The sequence below is a fragment of the Pholis gunnellus genome (assembly GCF_910591455.1).
Source record: "Pholis gunnellus genome assembly, chromosome: 19".
In the NCBI taxonomy this organism is placed as follows: Eukaryota; Metazoa; Chordata; class Actinopteri; order Perciformes; family Pholidae; genus Pholis; species Pholis gunnellus.
In genome coordinates this window covers 8,865,758-8,892,014 of record NC_136546.1, presented here as the reverse complement: position 1 = coordinate 8,892,014, position 26,257 = coordinate 8,865,758, and the positions used below count along the sequence as shown (strand labels likewise).

Sequence of the window (26,257 nt, the reverse complement as noted above, 5' to 3'; positions counted from 1 at the left end):
CCCCCCTCGTAATTTGTGAACCGCAGATTAATAACACAGTTTAAAGTTAACCATCACAGTGTGAATTAAAGTTTTACTGACGATCGTTATCATTCAGCAAAATCTGCCACCAGGACATCGGCTTTCATGCTTTTCTAGTAGCCGATCTCTGATGATGTTACATCGTAAAGAACCAATCTGTGTTTAAATCAACAGGAGGAGAACTGTAACGATGGCAGCACCACTAACGCCAACGAAGGAAGGCTCCGTTCGGTTACATCATGATGCGTTCAGGCTCTGTTCAGTGAAAATGAGTATTGGGTGAAGGTAAATTATAACGCGATCATGATGTGTTCACATGTAATCTCGTAAAATGTAGTGTTGGTGAGAAACTTGAATAAATGCAGTTGTTTGGAGGAGATGTTTTCACTTTAATATAAATATTTAAATGAATTATGAGCGGTTTACACTAGCTCTAAGCAGCTTATACATCATTAAAACTACTGACGACACTATTGGTTTTAATCCATACAAATACAATCTTTTATTTCCTTATCATGTGATTTGTGTGTTTTTATGAAGAAGAAAAAACATTATAGATGATATAAAAGATTAAACATTTAGAATATTTGATGGTTTACTCGGACTTCAGAGTGGTTGAAATGATTTTTGGGACGGTGGCAAAAAATAATTAGTCTGGAGCCTTGCAGACCAGCCAATATGGATCGTAAATGATCAGCAATTAGCAAAAACACATGATCAGGGATTGCTAAAAGTTATACTTGCTCCCTTCTTTTCTTTTGTGCTGATCCGATCTGAACCATTTTATGACCCGTTGCACCACTATATGCTAGCCATGGCGAAAGCTCTCAGAGGACACTAAATGTCATCGCTGATTAAAACCTTATGACAGTAACGCGACCGCAGACAACATCATCTCTCTGTTTCACTCAATAGTGGAAGGAGCGGTTGTGACTCATTAGGGCAGTGAATGGATTCACAGGGTGGGTGGGGGGGGATCGGGCTCTCAGCTGCTGCCGCCTCGGTGGCAGAGCATCCTCACAGACCCAAGGGTAAAGGAAGCCAATTTAATATAACTGACCTGCAAGATGGGGGGGAAATAACCTCAATCAATTCCCAAGAGACGGGCGAAGATGGCGGTTTAGTCAACATGTATCATATGGGAGCGGAGACAGCGAGAGAGAGAAAGATGTGTGTGTGTGTGTGTGTGTCTGAATCTTACCTGATGCGTGACCATTGGGGAGCAGGGTGAAGAGGAGGAGGAGCGCGGAGGCAGCCAGCCTGTGGGCTAGAGAGGAGGAGGCTGAGGAAGAAGAGGAGGAGGACAGGGCTCTCGTCTGAAACGCTACCATCCCATTGCACATCTTTTCCTCTGGCGACCAGCGAGAGTCCTCTACGGCTTAACCTGTCCAGACCACATAGAGAGGGAGGGGGGGATTACTATCAACATTCAGCGAGGATTATGTAACCAAACGCAACACAGAGAGACGGGAGGGAATAGAGCGAGAGATTTAAAGACTAAAGGGAGAGAGAGTGACAGACAGAGAAAAGGCCATCTCGGCATGTCATCAAGTAGCGGTTGGGTTCCTGATAATAACAATGTGCATTTCCTACTCTCATACTTCTGCAGCATCCTAATATTTAAACCACCGACAGGCAGACAAACGGCAGTTTTCCAGCGTTCTTTTTTGAAAGCAACAGCGGGAGAGTTTCCTCTGATCTCCCCTCGACCCCAGCGTCTTGGCCCCGACACAGGATCTAACTAAATAAAGCAGCCATTACGCTCTGCTGTAGATGATGTACCGGGGAAACAGATCCCTGCTGCTGCTGCTGAGGTAGTAGGAGCATTGGGGGTAGCGACGCTAAAAGTGTGTGAGAGAGTCAAAATAAAACAGGGGTTACCGTAGCTTCATCGTTGAATAAGTCAAACTTTAGGACTCCCTGGTGTTGGGGTGGCAGATCTTTAAAAGACACGCGTTAGTGTATTTATTGGTCATTATTAGTTTGTTAATGCATTTACAAATTTACATAACCAAGGAATTCCTCAAATGTAGTTATTAAAGTGTTTCAATAAAGAGGGTACAGTACTTTACAGTTGAATGACAAACAGATGCCATGCCGCCGTCTGCTCGGCTGTGATGCAACGTCGCCATATGCTGCACGCTGTCATAAGCCACCGAGTGTGATGGATAATATATTTGATAACTTCATCAGGCGCTACTTTCTGAAATACGGCCTAATAACAACATCACCCAAATAATAAGCTTCTGTTTGGTCCTTGCCCCACTCGTTACCGACTGGCAAAATGTTATGGTTCCATTTGTCAAAGTTCTTATCTAGCAGGTGCTGGTATCTGTTGTAAATGTTAAATCAAACGTCTCTTCACAAACCTCTGTGCGATACCACTGAAAGACGAAAGCATTTGTTGGTTGATTGATTGAGGGGGGACACAATGAGACTTACACCATCATTACATTAACGAGCTGCAGGTGCAGTCTTGATTACGTTGCTACAGAGCGATCGGGATGCAGTAGCAGTAGTTGGGTTAGCGGTGGAACTAGCTTGCTGGCAGGCAGCATATCCTCAAGAGAGGGCAGAGGGCCCATTACAGTTACTCAAGGCTGCTGAGCTAATGGCTACAGTAATGGCACGGCTGCACTCAGAGAGAGCTGTGAATTTGATTGCAGATCTGCTGCGTGGCCGCTGCCACCGATGACCCGGAACTACAGCGATGAGGGAAGTAAGTGTAAACACACACGTGCTCATTCGTGGTTTGTTTTTTTCGTATCTACCTGTGCTTTCACATTTGCGTGTCCCGCACGAGGTTTGAATGATCAAGATGCTTGAAATTGGCAGAAATAAAACACAAACAGCAGGGCCGCCTTCTGCCTGCCATCTCTCTGATGTGCGGTGGAGAGGCATACCTGCAGGTGGCCCACGCCAGCGGGCGAGAGTGACGCAAGCCACATTTGGCAGGACAGTTTGGGCTCTGCATTGAGCCAAAGGGCAGGCAGTCAAAAACACACGCATGGGACCTGCGCCAGCCATTTGATTCATAGACACTTTTCTCATTCGGCCATGTTGGGATCAGCGCACTGCTGCTGAGGCCCTGCGGTAACTCAGATGACGATGTGCCAGATGAACGTCTTATAAATTTCGAGGACAAACAAAAGTCACAGCCGGGACAAAAGACGGAACGCGTTTTGTTTAGTGGTACTTGTTGGGATGTAAATAACCACTTGCGATGGCATTTATAATGCGGGGCTGACCTCCTGAGAGAGCCGAGGGCAGAGTATTGACCGGCCGGTATGTTTGTAAAGTGAAAACTTAAGCAGAATTAGCCCAATTGCATGCACACAAGAGCGACTGAGAAAGGACAAAGTCATTAACTCTGTGCTAAGGTAGCCCACAAAATACAGCTTTCCAATTAGCTGGAACAAGACAGCTTGGCGCATGAAAGGATTTTTATTTTGCAGATCTTTTAATGCACTGACTGTGAGCTCACGCATTTAGTTTGACAGCAAAAGCACAAAAATACTTCAAGTATGGATGTCAACTTTATAACTTTCAACTGTGTGGGTTTCCTGATGTTGAGCTCGACAGATCGCATTAAAGACGGTGCTGCTATTTTAAACTTTTAGTTTATGTTTCCTGGAAAAAAGACTTGAGTCTAACCATGTGAACAAACACGTCCTGTCAGGAGCTGCATCTGGAGATGTAACATCAGTTTACCTGATCACAATGTACAGCCTGTGGTGCCATTGCTGTATGTACAGTCAAACGGTGCGTGTTTAAATAGCCATCAGTATCATTTCAAAGCCATTCTAAATGGCCGACATCCAAGCCATCGTTGCAGTATGACTGCTCACAGTTATATTAGTGTTACTGGAACAGGATAGTGGACAGAATATGATACACATCTTATCAAACTTGAAGCAGCAACTGAAATACAAGCAGAAAGCTAATTCATCTAAACTGACTCGACAGAATTGCTTAAAAGAAATTTAAAAAACATGTAATGACACGTACATGCTGTCAGCCCATACACCCAGATGTCGCAAGAAAGTCAAACACGTACTCATACAAAAGAACAAGGCAACTTCCTTGTTTCCTGGATTCGCCCTTTTCTGGGTTCTACATACCTGTTAACTGAATATCTAAAGTTTTTAACTGTCAAATAAACAAGACAATTGAAGAAGTTACCATACTCAACAATGTAAATAATCGTTAGTTGCGGGCCTGAATGTCATTGCTAAAAATAGCAATGCTACTTGTCCGTTGTGTAGGCCATGTTTGGGCCCATTTCATTAAGGAAGTGGAGGTTTTTATAGCATAAATACTTTGTCTGTTTAGGCCTCCACTTCGGGGAAAAACTATGCAACTTTCCACTTCAGACACCAGTGAGACAAGCAGCCAGCCAGCATGCTGCTACTGCAGTTTTTCAGCTGCCCGAGGCTCCTGGAATGCAAAGGGAGCCAAGGAGAGCAGCAGCGCAGGCATGTGTCCGGGAACAGAGAGCACTCAGTGTGCCAAAGAAACAGCCGGGAGGAGATTTCCACCCGATAGACCCGAATGCTACTGCGGCTGCTAGAGCCCGCCTGGTCCTGTGGAGGGAGCCCAGAGATGGGGCTCTGCATGGCAGCACAGAAAGGACCCTTTGTTTAAAAAAAAAAAAAATGCATGTAGTGCTAAGCCCCTCAGCGACCAAGCATCCCTCTGTACCGCCGCAAGGGAAGGGGACAGAAACAGAGTGAAAGACGGAGAAAAGCAAAAAGGAGAGAAGTAAGATGAAACAAGAGAGACACTGTCATGTCATATTGACATCGGTGAAAGGGTGGGGGAAAGCCAGGGATGGGATTGAAGCCAAACGCAGTGTTCTTATCTGTACTCACAAGATGTTTTCTCTAAGCTATGTTGTCAAACAGAAAAAGGCCTCTGAATGCTGGACTGGGACTTGAAAAAACCTCACTGCAGTCACACAATGAGTTTTAAATTGAGAGCCATTAAAGCTGCCCATTGTGTATCTGCTGGTCCCTCTGTGAAAGCCAGAGTGTGTACAATGTGTAAGAACAAAACAAGTCAATCGGAAACAATGCGAGTCAAATGAGCGATTCTTCTGACACTTTAAAAAAAGAATCAGCTCTGATGAGTTCTGCCGTGAGAGACATCTTTAGGTTTGAATACGGCTGCGGGACAAGTGAACGCACACTACCCAGCAGAATAAGCTGCCTCTAAATATATCATAGGGTATAAAAACATTGTGACGTGTCAAGAAATAATAAAAGCAAAACATCAACACACTTAAATTATTGCAATTGCCACGTAAACTAAAAAGGCTGCCATCAAAAACCGTGTTGGCATAAGGCACAAAGTGGATCACTGACTAAGTGCGAACAACTCACTGTTTGGTCAGCGACAAAGTAGCCGACTGTCTGGAAAATGTTCACTGACAGTGGGTTTTATAATAGTGGAGAGTTATTTTCCAGCGATGGTGATTTATTTTGTTGAAAAGAAGAAACACTTTTGGGGATTGGAAATATGGTAAAAAATAGCTGTATATGATATAGAGCATCATATAATACAGGTAATGCAGAAAATCTAAATGAGAAATAGTTTCTTTGTACGCTGTAATGGATCAAGTATTCAGGCAGGATTGTCTGGTTTTGGCTATAACCCTGTCATATCATGGCAGTTCACCACACTTATGCATAAAAACACAACTGACTAAAGTCCAATCTTACCATAAAGTAGGGATAGCTGCCACAGTATAAAGAGTGTGGCAAATACATTATCATCTCGTCCCCACCCGCTCTCACAAAATCATGATCAAAACATTGGTTTGGACTCATGTTAGACACAGGACACCAAACTATTTGCTTAGAGGGAAGTGTAGTCATATCTTCCTCTCTTATGAAATGTACATGTCATCTTTGTTCTCCATTATGATGATGAAAAACAGCTCACCTTTGGACTTCCCTGCCCTTTGCTGCAGCATGTCATTTCTAACAAGAGCGAATCAAACTCTTGTTGGGACACAAAGCGAGGGAGTGGGAGATTAAGAGGTTACATCTGAGCAAGGCGGGCCCTTAAAAGTAAATAATACTTCTCCGCAACTGTATGAAACGTGGTCAACTGCCTTCATGGCAGCTCTAAAAGCAAGAGTCACACGCTTCGACACGTGCAACTGTACAGCGAGCTATTTAAACAAAGAGTGTGGTGGGCTGCCAGGACTACAAACACGCACATACATCGAGGACAAAAACAAAGACAAAACCAAGGCAAACTCATTCTAACAAAGTGGCTACACATACGATTGTTAGGTATTTGTCTCAGCTAGTCTCACACCATAAATAATTCAGAAAGCCGATTGTGTTCGACAATGTTTTGTACTCTGTATTACTGTCCACCTTATGTAAAATAAATAACAACAATACAGTAACGCTACAACTGTTAACTGAGACTAGATGAACTACCTACTAGAGCCGGTTAATCGAGTGTATTGTATCTCTAAGCACTTTGTCATGCAAGGGTGTGTTATCCGATAAACAATTAACGCCAACAGAATACGATAATACACGTATCGTAGCGTTTATACACAGCGTATTAACGTGTGTCACTGACCACGGCTAGCTTAATTAACAACACACTTAAGCTAGTTAAGCTAGTTTATAAACACACAATTGACAACTCGTTTTTCTCCTTGACAAATAATTAAATGTTGCTGTAGCGTAGGGAACATTCCCCCTGTTTCTAATAGTACAATAAAGAAATACAAACGGGGAGGAGAGAGAAAGACAGATCTCGTAGTGGCCTATTATGTGTGCTTAGCTTGCGAAAAACAGGCAAAGACTCACCAACGTAAAGGTTAACCTCCTCTCACGGCTTCACACTCGATGCATTGACGGTTGTAAACATCGACACACCCAAAAACCAGAATGTGGCGGAATAATATTTAAAAATAGAATGTTTTCGTCGTCTAGTTCCGTGAGTACTGTCCCGTTGTTCCTTGTCCTCCTTGTTTTAGGTGAGCGGAAACACTCGCTGTGAGAACTCTTACCAGCTGCCTCGCTCTCGCGCGGTCTCCATGGCTACCTCGTTAAAAAGGGCGGATCCTAATCTGTCAAGCCAACCACAAGGAGATCGACTTCAAAATAAAAGCACAGCATTTTGGTGTTGAGATGGGGGGAGAGACAAAAGAAATCAAGAGATACACGACAAAGAAAAATACACCAACACTTAGAACAATAAAAACTGCAAATATCCTGTTTAAAAATTGAATGCATTATGGTGCATGTAGAGAATTTTCCTATAGAAATAATAACCTCAATGTGTGATGTAGGCCTATTTACCTGTTGACATACAAATTAAATGAATAAAATACGAAATAATATTCCATAGACTTTGGATATATTTATAGTTGTGTGTTTTACTTTTTTCTACTTGCATCCTGAGCTACAACTGTGATGTGTTTTGTCTGCCACTGCTTTGTCTGAAATACTTATCTGCAAGCACCTATAGCTAGCTACACCACCTGAAAGGTTCTTACTGTTATTGTAATATCTCCTTCATATCTGATATCTTTTCAGTTGGATGTCTTTCATTAGATCATCTCATATGGTTTTTCTTTGTAGCTGTGGCTGCTGGTAAAAATGCATCATCACAGAGTGCATATGCACTAAATACACCTTTAGATGACTAGCTTCTCAATACAAAAGGTGATGAATAAATAGACTGGTGGTCTAAATGTTCTGATATGGTATGTGTATATTTCATCATATGAAATACATTACTGCAATGTATTTACACAATGTGCTTGAATGAGTGGGTGGAAGTCTCACTTTCATTCACTCAGAGGGGAAAGAAAGTGAGATCTCTCAACCCTCCAAACCGCAGTTCACCCTGCACTGTAACCTTGCAAAACGTTGCATCACTGCAAAGAAACACACAAGAAAAAATACTTATTTAGTCCTATACCCACATATAGTTCATAAAGTATTTGGAAATATCTGTGTCATACAGCTAAAGATCAGAACATTTTTGAATCAATCATGTCTTCCACAAAAATGAAGTAGTTGTTCGAAAGAAATGTAATGTGTTATTGATTTTTCTGGATCCATGAAATATGGGAAGATATGGTGACAACATAAGGTTTATTATAGAGAAATGTTGAGGAAGATATAAAACTAATTTGGCTTTAATGTGAGAATAATTTAATCCATATTATACAATAATCTTTCATTTATGCTCTTAGTTTCACTTCACATAGAAAGTAATAGAGGCCTTTAAGAAACTACAGTTATATTATTTAGCAAATAATCTAGTTCATTGTATTTTTTTAAAAGATATTCATGGTATTTGTATGGTTATTCAATTTGCATTTTACAATTGTATGTGATGTCCTTCTACTTTTAAATAGTTATCGCATTGTCCTTTAAAAGTTGATCTAAATAATCTGTCTCTGTAGTTGTTATGATGTTATTGCACTAGGCGAATGGTGCAAAGGTCCACTCCAGCCATGTGAATCACAGCATGCTACGGTTGTTGGTAAGGAAATGCATATGCAATGACTACAGAGGTGCTACTCCAAATGAAAAGATGCATTCTAGGGTTGAAAGGTGCTACCATGCCTCAATGTCCAAAAACAGATCACTATTAAAACCATAACACAACATTTAATTTAATTGGCACAAACATGATTGTCAGATGTTTACAACTCTGTTGATCCTACACAGCTGTTATTAAATCCACTCTTATTTTAATGTTGGTTCCCTCTTTGATTTCTATACATTCCCTCCTGTCTTATTTCCTCTCCTTGTCTATAAAGGATTCCTCTCTCTTCGTGATCCCAGAGGGTTTGAATCCCTGGCACTGGCCAACCAATGATTAACTAGATAAACTCCTGCTAAACACCTTGACATGTCACTGAGTCCTGCAAAGAACCTCTGACAAGACACCCACAGGTCTAACCCTGGAGATGAACAAGATTCTCCAGAACCCAGTGTCCTTCCATTTTGCTCATTAATATGAAAATATATGCAGCAATGGTGGTCCAACTAATCAGATAATCTATTCCGTAGTCGGCATGTGTTGTAAATAGTTTCCTATCACATAGGCTTCTGCTGTCTTACTGTTTACATGCCGATAACACAAGAGCATGCTCCAAATACCCTGTACTGTGACAGCAGAGCGGAATTAAATGTTAGTCTTGTACAGGAAGGACGTCTTAACCTTTAATGCTGTTCACTCTGAGGCAATGCTGACATCTAGTGGCTGCTTCATCTCCCTACACACATGTATAGGTTCATGAGTCAGTCATATTATTTGGCAAATAATTATTACTTTTTAAAAATGAAATTATTAGCCTATTTGATGTTGTCTTTGATCATAACACTGTAAATTCAAAATCTTTCGCTAGCGCACCATTAGCAAGCGTCAACTGGTCAAAATATGGACGGTTACATTCCACAGGGGGGGTAAACCCCTGCTTTCCTTGTCGTACTGCCACACATTTCTCTCTAGATTTCATTTTTATACTATTTTAAAATACTACATTGGAAAGTAATGAACACACAAAGTGCACTTACTAAACAAACAAACTGACACCAAAGGCAGCTGATCCAAAAAAACGGTTTACCCCTTTTTTGGCAAAGTAGTTGCGACCAGTAGTCTTCCTGTAGTAGTTGTCGTTTAAATTTCTTCCGTATACAAACTGCTTCGTAGTTGTACAGGTAAGATCATGCTTTTCAGTCATTTATTTACATATCGATAGGTATTTACTGTATGACCCGAACTAGTCTAGACCGACTACTCGTCGCAGGTTCTTTTTACATTTGGAGACTAGTGAGTTATTTTGACCTTTTACCCAGTTGGACACTACGGTGTCCCTGAATGAACTCTTCATCAACTAAAGACCCTCACAGCATTTCTCTGTGAGCTAATTTACAGAGACAACTCCATCACGTGGTCAATTCCAAACCATAGCGTGTTGTTTATAACGTCATTGGTCTGTCGTGTTTCCGTGATTTTACTGATTTTAAACCATGATTTCTACCTGGGTGACTCAAAAATCCATCCATTCATTCATTCATTCATAGAGAAGTACACAGTCCCTAAACCAAACAGTTGGTTCAGTGCTCTATCTCGCAGTTCATTATGTTGTGACCGGGTTCAACTAAAGGCACCACAATGTGAATTTAAAATGCTCCAAAATGTAAAACAGGGTTGGTGGCATGTGAGAAGATCTACTGAAGTTCTATGAATTTCAATTCCTAGGCATATAGGTGCCTGAGATAAATATAAATATACATTTCTGGTCCTAACAATTAAGTAATAAAAACAAAACCATTGTACAAAAGAATCAATTAATTAGCTTACACAGAATATTGCTGTGCAACCTCAAATACATGTTCAAATATTTCAATTAGAAGACAATTAAAGATTTGTAAAAATCCAGACAGCAACGTTTCTCAGTTACACTATTTTGATACTATGAATATGTTTAATGAATGAGAGGATATTTGACGGAACTGAGGCACACATAGGTGTATTTTATGTGAAGACTAGACATTAATTTCATTCTTTATTGCCTTGGCAGATGCAGTGACAACATAGATGCACCAACAAGACTAGAATAAAGGCTTCAGGGCTACTCAGGCCATTACAGTGAGTCACTGTTCCCATTTCGAAGAGCTGAAATGGCTTACTCACAGATCCGCCTGAAAATTCTCCCCAGCGTTCGCTGTCTCTTCGATAAACTGGTGCAGGTAAAAGTAGAGGGACTCGCTCCTCACAAACAAGTTCAATTGAGATCCAAGCTCGTTGACGACAGAGGGGTGACTTTCAAGGCTTCTGCCCTGTACAAAGCAGACGAAGCCGGCCTGGTGGATGTCTGCCGCGCGCCCTCTCTGGGAGGAAGTTACACCGGAGTGGAGCCCATGGGTTTGTTTTGGGCCATGGCGCCGGAAACCCTACACAGTAAACTCCTGAAGAAGAATGTGCTAAGCCCCACAGTGGTGGAGATAGAAGCACTGAGTGCGGAGACGGGTGAGGTCTTAGCCTCTGAAACCAACCAGAGGGGATACATGACAGAGGGGATGAGGAGAGTACCTGTGCAAGAGGGAAGGATACGGGGAGTCCTCTTCGTACCACCAGGTTAGTTGTGATCTGTAGATGATTGCTGAGAGGTAGGAGACGTGTCAGTGTTCTTCTTAACTTTACCGCTCCCTTTTTATTTTTTATTTTCTCCAGGAAAGGGTCCGTTCCCAGGAATAGTGGATATGTACATATTTGGTGGACGTCTTACTGAGCCCAGAGCCAGCCTCCTGGCAAATAAAGGTTTCGTTGTCCTGGCACTGGCCTATATGGCCTACGAGGATTTACCAAAAAACCCTAAAAGGTTGGATCTGGAGTACTTTGAAGAGGCTGTAACATATCTGAGGAAACAGCCAGAGGTGAGAGTTGGAGATTGAAACAGTAAAGATAATCGCGTTTATAATATTTGAATGTCCAGTTTATCTTTGCTTTGTGACGCAAATATTGTTTTGTATTTATTGAGAAAAATGTGTCCAATTAATCAATAACATATATAGTGAGAATGTATTAGATACATAGGCCCATATTTGACTTAACTGTGTCAATGTTGCCATCTACTGGCTACTTTCTGATGACACAAAGATATTTCTAGAGCTAAAACAATTAGTTGAGTCAGTGAACAGGAAATTATAACTGATTCTTTAATTCCAGCTTCTTAGTATGACAATTTGTTCATCTTATGTGATAATAAACTTGATGTGTTGACATTTTGGACCGTTTGGTTAGGCAACATTTTGTTTAGATGAACCAACTAATTGATTAATTGGGAAAGTAATCTGCAGATTAATAAGTAATGAAAATGATCGTTAGTTACAACCCAAGTTTGTTTGTGCTCTGGTTCCACATAGAATTGAAGCATTGTTGTTATTTACAGGGATACAATATTCTAAACACGATTATCAACCCAATACCTTTCTGTGCAGGTCAAAGGTCCCGGGATTGGCATCCTATCAATTTCCCACAGCGGCGGTTTGGCGTTGTCCATGTCTTCATTCCTCTCTGGGATCTCAGCGACCGTCTGTATTAATAGCTGCACTGCAAATACAGTGATTCCTTTACACTACAAAGACACCGTTATCGCTGGGCTTCACCCTGTCATGAAGAATATCAGAATCACTGACTCTGGGCTTGCAGATATACGCGATGTCTTATCTGACCCGTCCTTGGAAAAGAACAGGGCCTCATTGATTCCAATTGAACGTGCCAGCTGCCACTTCCTGTTTGCTGTTTCTGAAGACGACCACAACTGGAACAGTGGTTTTTTTGCCAAGCACGCCGCCGCAACGCTGAGAAATCACGGCAAAGAGCATTTTCAGGTGGTAACGTACCCTAAAGCCGGACACTTTTTGGAAGTCCCTCACATGCCTCATTGTCCGTCTGGGTTTCATGCAGCGGTTGGGACCGAGGTGGTGTTTGGTGGGGAGCCAAAGGCTCACTCTGAGGCTCAGCTGGACCTGTGGGAAAGAGTCCAGGAGTTCTTCAAGAGCCACTTGGACAACAAGGGCACTTGTTAGCAAGCAATGCTGCGGCAAGTGTATCAAGCATCCAAAATTGGCCGTCATCAGCAATGCTTAACCTCGCCTGTAGATGCTCATGGAGGAGGTTTTCAAAGGGGTATTAAATGATACTGTGTGAGTATTCTTATGGTGAAGCTTTGGACTCTTCTCGAGCTGAAACAAGCTCGACATACTTTGATTCCAACTGGCTTTTTTTCTCCCAATAAGCTTCAACGCGTCACACGACACAAAAATATGTTTTCAGATATAGATTTTTTTCACAGCAGATATGTTGAGGAAATCACAGGTGGAGCTTGTACCGATAATAAGGATTCCTTTGTTGTTGTAATGAGCGAGCATGCACAGTGGACCTTGATGCATCTAAATGGTTTGGAGCCGTCACTACTGTTTTTTTTATTTTAAACACACCTCTTTGGTTATTTGTGTTATGGAAAAGACCTGAGTTACAATGTAATGTTATAATCAACTCACTTTGATAGGGATCATATTGTGACAATGTTATCACCGCTTTGCATTGAACAAAATGATTCTTTTACTGTAATTCTGTGCACATTTGCCACAACATGATAAATATATACTGTATATTGACATCAGAAAAAAATTGCTAATAATGCGAGTAGATTGATGTCAACCATATTGGTGTGAGTGTTGGTACGCTTCCTGTTCTCTTTGTTAATACTCTGATGTCACTGTTGTTGGGGGTTTACTAAACTAAATGCACAATAAACAATTTAGATGATGAAGTTAACGTGTTGATCTATATGAATTACAGTCTTACTCTAAGCCAATTAGTATCCTCTCATTGTTTCGCACTGTATTCGTGATGCTTCCTCTTACACCGAACTGTGACATTCATTAGTCTCCCGGAATGAGTCACTTGTGTAAATGTTGGTATCTAGTGGCGGGCAAGCCTTCCTATATTTATCTTTAATGTCTATTACACATAATGGGATGTGTGTTTTGTCACATACAATATAATATATTTATGAAAGATTGTGAAACAAAAAACACATGAATCCTATTGTTCTGGTTTTATTCCCCTGTGAAAGTTCAAAACCTTGGAATTTTACATGAAGGGCTTTTGTCTGTTTCAAAGGGAAGTGAATGTACTTTGATGATGTAAGCTTTTCTCTTAGGGATTTTATGAACAATGTAGCCTGCATCAAAGAAGGGAGCGTGATTCTGAAGTTGGAGACAAACACGTCTCTCTCGGTTACATCCACCTGGATGAATCAAGTCTTTATAGAATCTGGTGCGGACATGTTTGACGTCCGTCTAAATCACACCGTGGAGGAAAATACTTCATTTGTTGAGCCAATGTCACACAGACATCTCTACTGATGAATGCTTGAACATTGGAATACAGGGAACGTTCTTTTCAGTATAATAAGCATTATTACCTCTAGAGAGGTTTATTTTTGAGTATATCTATGTATATCTATGTATATTTTCTGTACAATGGGTCCCTTGTCGGCTTGCACAAAGTAGACAAACTCACTGTTATTAATTAAAACCTAAAGTAAATTGTGAAACACTGTTTTGCTTTCCAGAGGTATGTCCTCTCCTATTTTGGTATTTTCAGCAAACCAAAGAGGAATGTCACGAGTTCCTGTGAGTGGACAGTCTGAGAAAGACAACATCGGGGGTTGTGGTTGAGATTAAACCCCATGTTATGTCTGGTTACCTCAGTATATCTGAAAACAAGCTTCTATAGGTTTTATGAACAGTGTATACCCAGAGACCCATAACTGGGTCTCTTTGATGCATTATATCTTCTGAGGGTATGACTGATTTTTGTCTGTTTAGAAAATTAAAAAAAAGTTGAACCATCTTTACATCCCAACAGCATTACTGATCAGCGTGTAGGTTCTCCCCGTGCTTGTCAGACTCAGTGGAGTTCCTCGGTGCTCTATGAAGAAGAAGAGGAGGGGCGCCTCCTCTCCGGTCTTGCACCTCACGCTGCGCGATATTCAGTAGCAAGGTCTCTCCACACCAGTCAGTCTACCAGTTCCCAGCCTGTGACACAGCGCGCAGCCCGAGCACCAGCCTGACAGACACAATCTTTTTTTCTTTCTTTTTCCTGGACGGCTATAGTGTTTTCTCGGCGCCGCGAGCTCGTTTCCCGGAACGGACACTTCGCAACCCGGCGTGGTTTTCCGTGCACCGGGTGTCACAGAGCAAGCATCCTGCTAACCTCACTGCGCACGGATCTCAGTGACTGATTTCTGCCATGCATCCGCATTGGGGGATTACGGGTCATGCAGCATAGGCTTTATTATTTCCCTGTGCTTTGATCCATGCTCATTACACCATGTTTTTTCCTGATTTGTCAGAGATATGTAGTGACAGAAGATCATTTCATTGTTGGCAGCTGCACGCATTGCCTGCCTGTGTCTGTCTCACATCTTCACTGACATCTCTGCTTGCACGCTGTGTTTTGTAGACCCCCCCTCCTCTCTCCCCTAATATTTTTTGGGGAGCAAGGCATCTCCATCATCCCCACAGAAAATGCCACTCCAATGCTGGCCGCTGACATCCCGCCAGCCTTCTTAACAAAAAACAAAAATAAAACGTCCGGATCGCGGGGTGAACCGACATGGATAGCGGGAGCCGGGCTGCGACGGTCGGAGATGGTGCAGCCAATTTCACAGCAGCCCGCCTCTGGCTGGATCCCCTGAACGCTTCGAGTCCGCCGACGTGGTGGGACAGCAGCCCGCCACGCGAGGGGTCCGGGCTGGACGAGCAGCAGCGCCTCGTCCGAGAGCAAGCCTACCGGGACTTCACCACCACCATCCAGGTTTTCATCCTCATAGGTTCGCTGCTCGGTAAGTCGCCTCGAACAAATTTACACGTATTGTGCACGCTCGACAGAAAGGCCCTAAAACCCTCCTAGAATCATGCAGACAGGGGAAACCATACTCTCGTTTTGTTAAGGCATCCACTATGTATGAGTCAGGCGATCCTCGTGGGGACACCCTTTCTACTAATTTAGATATCTCAGGAAATAAGCAACACCAGACAACTCTTCCAAAAAAGTTGCCCAATCATCACAACCTGAACGACTTTAATATGAAGCAATATGGTGTCTTCTGTACCAGCATGTGAAAAGATGGTCACTGTCTTAACAGCTGAATTGGATTGTACATTTTAGTCAGCTTCGTCTTGAACCTAAAACACATACTGTGACTTAAAACAATGACAAACAACAGAGAAAACTGTCAGTTCTAAAGAAGATGTAAAGCTGTTGGCAGTGATAAAATAAAAAAAGTACTTACCCATCAAAATTGTTGGCATTTCGCAATTAAACCATTGATCAAAGTGCATACTGCAAACAATGTCGTTTAGCCACATAGTTTAACTAAATAATTCCACAATGATAATGTTACTGTTCGATATTGTTGAATTGTAAACATCATAACCCAACAGCCCCTTACACTTGGAAAAAGCTGGGATGCCCTCTCTCAAAACTCTTGCCATTGTCAGTCATCCCTAAATGCATGAGACTTTACTGCACATCACAGTGTGGGATGCAAGTCATTTTCCTGGCATGGTGAGCTCATTTTTATACATTATAATAATTACATCTTCAAGCTATACCAGGTCAGACCCGTTGTGCGCGTCCTCCACATTGTCATTAGAATGTGTGTTGTTGTTTTGAAATTAAAGGGAAGTCAAGACACACAACAGGTCTTTGGTCATTTTACAACATTTGTGTCAGCGGCCTTGTTCCTATAGCACTGTTGTATGCACTGAGGAGTAAAATAGCGTATGATGACTATGTGTCTGTTTTTTCATTCAAGCTGCTAACTTGAATATTGGATATTAAGCAGAAGTGTTACATAAATATGTAAATTAACAGATTCAAGAATCAAACATGGACTTAAACAAAAGTGTATTCGGTGCACGTTGGCACAAGCTGCGGTGGTAAACTTGACAGGTGTTAGCTACCTAGTTCACCATGAAATTGGCGAAATTTACCGTACACATTTTCAGCCTCTTTCAAGCCAAATCTGTACTGGCTCCATTTCAAATATTCCTGCTTCTGCCAGTAGAAGCACCGGCTGCTGATGATGGAAGAGAGGAAGGAACCGTGTGAATTGATGGGCCTCAGTCTCACACAGTTTGACATCCCCTCCATCTCATCGGCAGCCAGAAAACATAATCCTCCTGCTTAAAATGAGCGCCGCACACGAATGTGTTATTTGTCACAAATGTGGCTTCTCGCTGCTCAAAACACACTCGGCCATGATTGCTAGTGCTGTTTGGAAAAGTATGGACTCAATCACTGGCGGCATAAATAGTTCACTGCGGTGAAAGGATTGAAACAGACTCCAAAAAAGGCACAAAAACAGAAAAAAAGACTCTGACTCTGTTCCACCTCCTGCTGTGCAGTGCAATGTGGCAGGGTCAGGAAAGCATGACATGAAGGCCTTTTGGCAGCATTGCTCAAAATGTCTACTTTTTCCTCTGTATGTTGTGTATATGGCTTGAAAAACAAAGGATATGTATTTTCCTTTTCAAACAACACAATTTAGATGTGCAAAATGTAAAATAAGAAGGAAATCCAGTACGTTACTCTTTTAAAGAGGGTGCTGTCTTAAAGGCAGAGGTTCCTACAGTACTTGAACACACCGCTGCAGGATGTAAATAAAGCATGTAATAAACACAGGCAGGAACCTTGAACATTTTAGCAAAGAAAGGATTCAAGAGTGATGCAGTGAAGTTAGTGTTTTCTAGCAAATTGTCAAAGCCACTGTTTGAAGAATTAAATAATGTTTGACTTTGGCGCCCTGAGTGGTCGCCCCAAGAAAAACAGCAATACAGACTGATACATATTTTTTTAATATTAATGATATTAACACGTGTTGGCCTTTGCTAATGAGACAATAATCTCAGGCGAGTGAACTGAAAAAGGTGAGCGTTACTTTTACCGTGACACAGAGTGTATGACCATTAAGTGTAGAACCCAAACTAATATTAAGGATTAAATGCATCAAATACCCGAATTCTGAACTAAAATCTGATTTTTAGGAACAGTCACCATTCAAACAGCCACTGTTTGGCAAGTCATTTCATTCCACCCATACAGCAAAAAGAAATCAAAGCAATTTCATGAGCAGCAATGAATAATAAAACTGTCCAGAGGGCTGTCTTTGAGTTTTTGGTTTTCATGCCACTTTTCAAGATGTCAAAAAGGGTTCTGTTGATATGTTAAAAGCCAGGATACATCATCAGACAGCACTTATTATCAGAGATGCGCAAGATATGTTGGTTTCATCATGTAGGTCATTTTGTTTTCCTTATGGGGAGAATTGCACTTTGTGTTGGTGTTAATCTCATGTTATTATTATTTATATTTCCCCATTTTACTCCAAACATAGATTTAAGGCAGGAAAAGAAAAATCTCACCCCACACTTTCTGATTATTCCACACTCACTGGCATTCCCCTAAAACACACTGATTAACTTTGGACTAATTTACTTTCCATTGAACTGTGGAGAGAGCGAGGCTTGCTGTTTCCACCTTCCTCCGGTCTTTATGCTAAGCTAGGCTAACAACGTCCACCTTATTTAACGCACAGACTATTTCCCAAAATGTTGAACTAGTCTGTAAACTATCAGGCTAATATTTTCCCCAATAAAGCATAGATCAGAGTGTGACTGTAAATCTGAATAATGTGCCACGGCGTGCGAACACCATCTAATTTGACCGAATGTAATCATGTCTGTGAGGAACGACAGTACGTGGATATCTGGCTCTATATTTCTTCTGTTGGTTTACCATTCATAAATAAGTCTCATTAAAACTAAAGTAAATGTAACACCACAGGGATAGAAGAAGGTGTTACGGGTGTTAATAATGTTTCACACTTTGAATTGTAACAGCTACTGCTACTATGTTTGACACCTGGATGAGTCGATCACAGCAGCTTGTTACCACCAAAGCAGAGATGACACAACTTGCTCTCATGTGTTTGAAGCAGACAAACAAAACAAGTTTGAAGTATTTTGAGTTTTTCACGTCGCTGCCTATATGGACTGCCATTTGTTAAGTGGAGAAAAAGCAATCATGTTTAGTGCTTGCTCTTTCTCCCCAATGGCTGCATTGAATATGGTTGCCACGGTGTTTCTCAAGTGCCAAGTGAGTATTTCAGGCACAAAGGGACAAAGTGATTTTACAGACGGCGCAAGGACATATTTTATTAGTTAGTTACAGTTATGTGAAGCACTTTGCAACCCAGGACTTGAAAAACGCGACACCAATTTAAAAAAATGCTACAAATGTTTTCAAAAAAGCACTTACTTAATGTTTGTGTACAATTTTCACACACACAAATGGCATAATGTATACCATAATGGTTATAAAGGATATCATGAGATTACTTAATTAGAATCTGAAAAGAAATGGACACATGCACTCTTTAGTGCTGTTTGTTTCGGTGGTAAATGATTTAAAATGTGCGTAACAGAGCATGTGTTTGTAAAATGAAACACTGTGTTGGAACTGTGATCCCAGTATACCACTTGCATTGCAACCACTGGGAGGGTGTGACATCACACCATTGCACCTGTACCAAAGTTAGACTCTCACTTAGACTCAGCAACTGTCAAGAGCCTCTCTCTTTGCACTAATATTAACACTGAAAGGTATCACTTCTCTTCACTTATGCAATGAAATATCTCAATAACTGTTTGATGGATCGACATGGGATTCAGTACACACATTCATGTCCCTCGCAGGATGAATTGTAATAACTTTGGGGATCCCTTGACATTACATCTAGCTCCATCTTCAGGTAAACGTTTCATTTTGTCCAATACTTTGGTTTATGCCCTGCAAAATGAGTGACATTCCCATCAACCACAGCTGTACTTTGTGATTCATGGTAAATAGCATATATGAGCATACTAAACTAAGATGGTGAACTCTGTACTTGCTTAGCATCGACATGCTAGCATTGTCATTGGGACCACGTTAGCACTTAGCTCCACTGTTCCTAAGTACAGCATCACAGAGCTGCTAGCTACAAAGTCTTAGTCTTGGTTACTTACCATATCCACAATCTTTTACTCAACCTTCACTAAGATTTAGTTGCCTTCCTCTAACAATACCATAACCATGCATATTTTTGCCATATACAATCTTTCCCTGACCTTAAACATACCGTGCTGGCCATGCACAGATATTGTAGAAAGCAAGAATTTTCGAAACATTTGCCATTGAAAGCCATCTGGGGGTTTTGCACAATCATCTGACATTGATATTCTAGCCTGACGGTAGCAACATTTTCCTGAAAAGGGCCTCTTCTGACTATGCAAATGATGACTTTTGGCGCTGAGAAGCAGAGACAGACGGGGCGTGACGCCACCAAACGGAGGTCGGATGGATGCAAAACATGTTTGACGCAGAAGACTGCTTTCAACATTGGCTTCTTATAACCATTACCATGGTCCTTCCCTACCCAAGTCCTTATAAAACGGTAATTTGTCAGCACCGTCAAACACTGTTGACAATAGGGGCGCACATCAGGAAACAGACACATGGGTTGTTTTGTCTTTTACTTTGGAGGTGTGTTGCATTGTCCATGTTTCTGTCCTGAAAAGACGCGTATTTGTGCTCATTTTATGATCCCATTTGAGTCGGCCTCACAGAATGCAGAAGCTGAGCGAAGGCTGAGCATTAATTACCACTACATTAGGGATTCCCCGAAATACTACTCCTGTGTGCTGCTGTGAAATCACACAGTTGGACACAAGCAGTCAAGCACACCGTGTTCCCTCAAAAACAGCTTCCTCCAGCTCCATCTAAAACCTCTCAGGCCAAATTCAACAACCTCATCCACCATAATGGATTTTTATATCTAACCTTGCTCTTATAGCTTTTATATCCCAGTAAGCTGCTGTAACCACCTTTCTTTTTCTTGCAATTGACGGTGAGTGCTTGTATTTCCGACTGTGTCCTGAACATTTATAGACATCAGAAACAAATAACCTTTGAAGTAATAACGTATAGTTTGCCTCACCAGAGAACATCTCGCTCCGTCTCCCACAATGAGAGCACAGCTAACACTCTGTGGGTAATTACATTTGGAGAGGCTGGTTCACGTATCCCTGTGTGACCTGACATCAGCAGGGAGTATGAAGTTCATCTTTTTAAAACCTTATTAGCAATCATTACGGTCTCATTGCTCCACATTTTGGAGGGACCTGAACATTGAAAAGCCACCGTTTCAACATTGTATTTTATCTGCAGTAGTTCATAGTGTTGAGTGCTTGTGTGCAAAAATGCAGCAGATAATCAAACATTTCTCACATATCTTGAAATTGTCACGCATCAGTCTACGCAAAATCACAATTTAAGACAAAACACTCTTTATTTGTCTTTTAAAGAGATACTAATTAGTAGTAATGTGAATTCTTATTATTAGTATTACATTTTAATCTGGCTCAAGTTGCAGGAGTACATGCTGCACCTTATGTTTTACTTTTTCTTTTACCAAAAAACACTATTTTAAAAGAGCACATCTGTTCAAACTGACTGTGATCTGGACATTTATATGTCTGCAGGTCCGAAACGTGTTGTGTTTCCTTCTGCAATAAGATGCAGGTCAGCACAGTTCAATATAAACAAGGTCCTCTTGCAATGAGCAGAGAACATTTTTTTTCTTTACTTGCAATTAATACTTTCCAAATGTGACTTTCTCCTAAATTTCTTTGTATTGGTAATTGTTGAACCACCCTGAACATGTATTATCATTCTCTTCCCTTGCTGTATGGCGCAACATTTTTTATTGTTTAGGCCTTAACGATGCACCAGTTCATAGGTAAATCCAATGATGTTGCATAGTGTAAGATGAGGAGCTTTGAATCAATGCGTATATTATATTATATTGTTAAAGCTTTACGTCTCACTCCTAGTTTATCCAATCCTTTCACTCCTTGATTTATTCTATCACAGTCTCTGTGCTGGATGGACGTGAGGAAGACTTGGTAGATAAATCATCAATCCATCTAGGCTAACTCACATAGATTAGACGGACACACACCCGTCTTTCATACCAATGGGCAATTTAGAGTCTCCAGGCGACCCAACTATTTCCTCTCTGAACTGTGGGAGGAAAATGAGGGCTCAGAGAAACCTAAACCGTAACAAGCATGACATGAGGATACAGAAACCTCAAACCTTTATAACGGTTTTAGTTGTTAACAGATGCATTCGCACCACAGTCCGGAGCGATTTCCTCCAATTTGGAAGGGTTTCCTTTCTTTACTTACATTCAGTTGGACAGGTGATGACAATAGAATTAAGGTGCCATTAATAGCACCAATATAGATTTTGGTACTTTTACACAGTGAAAAGCTAAAGACATTTTTAAAGAATAACAATAAATGATATAAATTAACAACTCAGTCAGCATTCCTGTATCATTAAAAAGCCTCAAAATAATCCTGTCTGAACTGATAATCTCTTTGGTTGCATGCAGTCATACCAGATTACTCTACCCAATAAATATAAGATATTTAGTTCTTTTTTTGTAAACCTTTTAGTAGTAAAAAGGAAACAACAACAACAAAGGTTTTGAAATCAGAAGACAAACTGATTATTCTATATAATTGTTCCCTCTTCCCCACAGGAAATGCCTCGGTGTTGTGGTGCACCTGCTGCACAAACGTCTTTAAATCCGTGACCAACCGATTCATCAAGAACCTGGCGTACTCGGGTATCTGCGCCGGCCTGGCGTGCGTTCCCTTCGACGTGGCGCTCGGAGCCAGCCCTCGCTGCTGCTGGTGGCTTCACACTCTGCTGCTCTGCAAGGCCATCAAGTTCCTCCATAAGCTCTTCTGCTCGGTCACCGTGCTCAGCTTCAGTGCCATCGCACTCGACAGGTCAGTGAATCATACACACAGTTAAAGTAGACGGAGATGATACAGTCGTAGATTACTGTGGCTTTTTTTTGAAGAAGAAGTCGATTCTCCGATCAGTTTATCAACACATTGCTTGGCCGAGACATTCTCTTCCTGACTTGGAAGTACAGACATCCACGCTGCACAAATGGAGCAACATCAAACTGGGGCTAAACTCTGGAAGATTGTTTTGTTGTAGGGGAGAAAGCCTTTTCAATTTCCATCTACACCCTGTGGCGTTGACGAGAGGCGTGGGGTCGATGGAGCATGTGAACGCCACGCTGAGCGGCCGTGTCCCAGGCATCCCTGCAGCGCTAAAGGCTGCAGCCAAAAGCAGCCTGAGATGACTGCTACACACACACACACACACACACAGATGCTGTTGCCAATGCTGATCATGCCTTTACTGATCAGGAAAGTCCAAGCTAATTAAATTGACAATACTAAACCCTAATCTCATTAAATGTATCTGTTTGTTGTCTAAAACTTTAGAGTATTGAGTTAAAGAAAAAGAAAGAATCTGTCTCAAAAACACAATATGTGAAATCACAGGATGTTAACTTCTTATGTGATTCAAACCACCGAATTCACAGAGGTATTACCTTGCCGGCTAACTACTGTAGCTATATGCTAACACGCTAGTCAGCTGGGGAAATTCTAGCACCACAAAAAAGCACCAGAAAAGCTCTCCTCTGTAGCGGTCACTTAACAAGCTAGCTCAGTCACTAATGGGACGATAGGTTCAGACAGTTCAGACATTCGTACCATCGACTCCTGTCTTATAACTAACAGATATGTATACTAACAGATAACATAACACCAGCGTGTATTCAAATCCTGCAGTTTCCTCAAACTGAATCAGACTATATCAGAAAATGAATATTGGATGACTTCAGTACATAACGGCTACTGCACTGATAAGCCTCATTCTCCATCATTTAAAATCAATGAAAAACTTCATCACACCACCGACTACAGTACAACACATGTATGTTATTTTTTATGGGCGAGTGTAGTCAGATTGTGCATTGTTGCAGCTTCGCCTCAGCCTCAGTTTCACTGCTACAAAGATGTTTTTGCCTCCATAGCAACTAATGCAGTCAGATTGCTATCAAACCGATGAATTATTCATTTTCAAGGAGGGCATTCGAGGCTGTGTATGTACAGATGGGCTGAGACTGCAGCAGTTATCGGCTGGTTAACACACACACACACACACATACACTAGCGTTTAATGACGAAGAGACACTCTAGACAAATAAGCAAGTCCTTCATGTGATTTGTTTAATTTATTACTAAGGAACAACAACAGGATGATAGACAATCTGCATATAATATTATGAGTAAGACGGACAAAAGATCTAGTTTGTAGGTGTGCTATGAAAAACAACCATACAACCTCTACACTAGTTAATATACCACACATAAAAGAAAATTACAGATTACAGATTTTTATCTTGTCATTCAAAGATATTTTTTTATTGATTACATTTTTTGGGGGGATTGTTCGCTAGCTTTTGATCGCTTGAAAAATGTTCATTCTTTATATAAATATACAGGGGCAAGTCATATTAATAAGCCTCTTTAATAGAGTAAATATATCATAAATATATTGAATATACAGTAAAAAACAAAACACCATACATATGTTAAAAGGCACAAGGATACATTTGGTGTCTACAGATTTGACGAAAAACAACTGGGCCTCTTTCCTTTTTTTTTTACCAGTATCTCAGCTTATATAATCGGTGCATGCATTTTATATTGTACTCTCTTTCCAGCAAAACCACTTGAAGCTCTACTGTGGTGAGAGGTTCAGTTTTTTCAGTTTAAAAATAGTGGAAATGCATTTTCAGAGCAGGATACAGATTCCGCTCTGGATCTGGGCAACTTAGGTGCGTCCACTTTACATTTCCATTTGTATTTCCGCGTAAATCATCTAATGAGAGATCTTCATAAGCTGAATCAGCACCGCTGCGTGCAGGCAACACTAAACGTTTTTCACAGCAGAAGTTTTGACTTGTCATCGAGAGAAAAGCACAGGTGTTACTAACAATAATAATTGATGGCTGAGTTGTAAAGTGTCTCAATAAGCCATGACGGTGGCAGATAATTGGAATTCAGCCCTCATTATTTAAGTTAATACCTGGGCTTTTTCAGCTGTGACCTGTCAAAATGTCCTCTGTGAAAAAGACCCATAAGTCACTTTTTTGTTTTTGTGTCTCTAGGTACTACTCTGTGCTGTACCCGCTGGAGAGGAAGATCTCAGATGCAAGATCCCGAGATCTGGTCATCTATATTTGGATCCACGCGACGGTGGCGAGCCTTCCTGTGTTCGCCGTGACCAATGTAACAGATGTGTACGTCACCTCGTCCTGCTCCGATGACCACGCCCGCTCCCTGGGCCACAAGGTGTACGTGTTGATCTACAATGTCACCACGGTGATCCTCCCCCTCGCTCTGGTCTTCCTCTTCATGCTGCTGATCCGCAGAGCGCTCAGCTCCAGCCAGAAGAAGAAGGTGATAATCGCCGCGCTGCGGACTCCCCAGTCCAGCATCTCCATCCCGTACGTGTCCCAGAGAGAAGCTGAGCTGCACGCCACTCTGCTGGCTGTGGTGCTGGCCTTCTCAGCCTGCAGCGCCCCCTACGGGGCATTGGTGGTTTATCGCACCATTTTGGCAGACACTGCAGAGCTACCCATTTCGCTGTACCTGACGGCCCTCTGGCTACCCAAGGTGTCCCTGCTCACCAACCCACTTTTGTTTCTGACTGTTAACCGCTCAGCGCGCCATAGCTGGCTGGACCTGCTGGCCAGGATTCACAGACGTTACAGCCGCCGAAACGCGGTCAGCACCGGGGGTCTGGTCTCTTTAGGAGCGGAGGGTGTGATCGGGGAGCCGGCGGGACTGGAGACAGCCGGCCGCTCTGGGAGCCAGCTTCTGGAGATGTTTAACATTGGCCAGCAGCAGATCTTCAGGCCCTCTGAGGAAGAAGGGGAAGAAGACGATGCGGAGAAAGAGATCCCTTGTCAAGGATCAGGAGGCAGCTCAGCGCCTAAAGAGGACCTCAAGGGTGGGTCGAGACTAGGAAGCTTCAGAGGGGAGGTGGTCACCAAAAAGGATGCTCCGCAGGGGACAGGGGGAGGGCTGGTCATCACCAAGGACGGGCCTCCTTCAATCATAGCACCCCGGGCCTCTCCGGTCCACACGTGTGCTTACGCCTCTTCATCTCAGGTGGCACCAGCTACACCCACAGAAGCTGAGGACTCCACACAGTTTGGTTTTGGACCCTTCGAGCTGCCACCTCAGTGGTTACCAGAGACCAGGAACAGCAAGAAGAGGCTGCTGCCTCCGCTGGGTAACACACCCGAGGAGCTGATCCAGACCAAACTGCCCAGGCCGCGGCCTGAACGGAGAATCAGCAGGAACAACAAGGTCAGCACCATCCCCACTGTCGACCCGTGAACTATTCTGGCCTCTGACCTGCAACACTGTACACAGCTCATTACAGGGAAGGCCTCTTGGGTTGGCCAGGATATTCTGGAGTCAAGTTGCTCAGTTAATTTGACCCCTTTTAGAGGTCCAGGTTTTTTCACTTTACTGCACACAAGCTAGACGCCTGAAGCAGTTTTCTTATTGGCAAGAATCAATTTCATATTGAAAATATTTACAATGCTGTGAGAAATGTGTCTGCTCATGATTAAGGACTCCTACAACGGCCGCATGATTATTGAGAAGGCAGA

The 26,257-nt window shown here is 42.0% G+C and overlaps 3 protein-coding genes across 3 annotated transcripts in view; 2 read left to right on the top strand and 1 right to left on the bottom strand.

The window, feature by feature from the left end:
- The window catches only part of susd6 (sushi domain containing 6), a 30,339-nt gene extending 23,284 nt beyond the window's left edge, over nucleotides 1-7,055 (bottom strand). Inside the window, exons 1-2 of the mRNA XM_079180232.1 lie at nucleotides 6,855-7,055; nucleotides 1,223-1,405 (exon numbers count right to left, since the gene is read on the bottom strand). Of these exons, the coding sequence (XP_079036358.1) occupies nucleotides 1,223-1,364 (142 nt within the window). The 5' untranslated portion in view covers nucleotides 1,365-1,405; nucleotides 6,855-7,055. The remainder of the gene's footprint in view (nucleotides 1-1,222; nucleotides 1,406-6,854) is intronic.
- A 2,631-nt stretch (nucleotides 7,056-9,686) lies between these two features.
- Nucleotides 9,687-13,344, top strand: acot20 (acyl-CoA thioesterase 20). The gene is made up of 4 exons (XM_079180606.1): nucleotides 9,687-9,728; nucleotides 10,595-11,151; nucleotides 11,248-11,450; nucleotides 12,015-13,344. The coding sequence occupies exons 2-4, from the start codon at nucleotides 10,695-10,697 to the stop codon at nucleotides 12,603-12,605; spliced, it is 1,251 nt and encodes a 416-aa protein (XP_079036732.1). The 5' UTR covers nucleotides 9,687-9,728; nucleotides 10,595-10,694; the 3' UTR covers nucleotides 12,606-13,344.
- Nucleotides 13,345-15,204: 1,860 nt separating this feature from the next.
- On the top strand, nucleotides 15,205-25,979 carry gpr176 (G protein-coupled receptor 176; the record flags this gene model as incomplete). Its single annotated transcript, XM_079180480.1, has 3 exons — nucleotides 15,205-15,433; nucleotides 22,244-22,496; nucleotides 24,743-25,979. 3 exons carry the CDS (start codon nucleotides 15,205-15,207, stop codon nucleotides 25,977-25,979), a joined length of 1,719 nt encoding a protein of 572 aa, XP_079036606.1.
- Nucleotides 25,980-26,257: the final 278 nt, after the last annotated feature.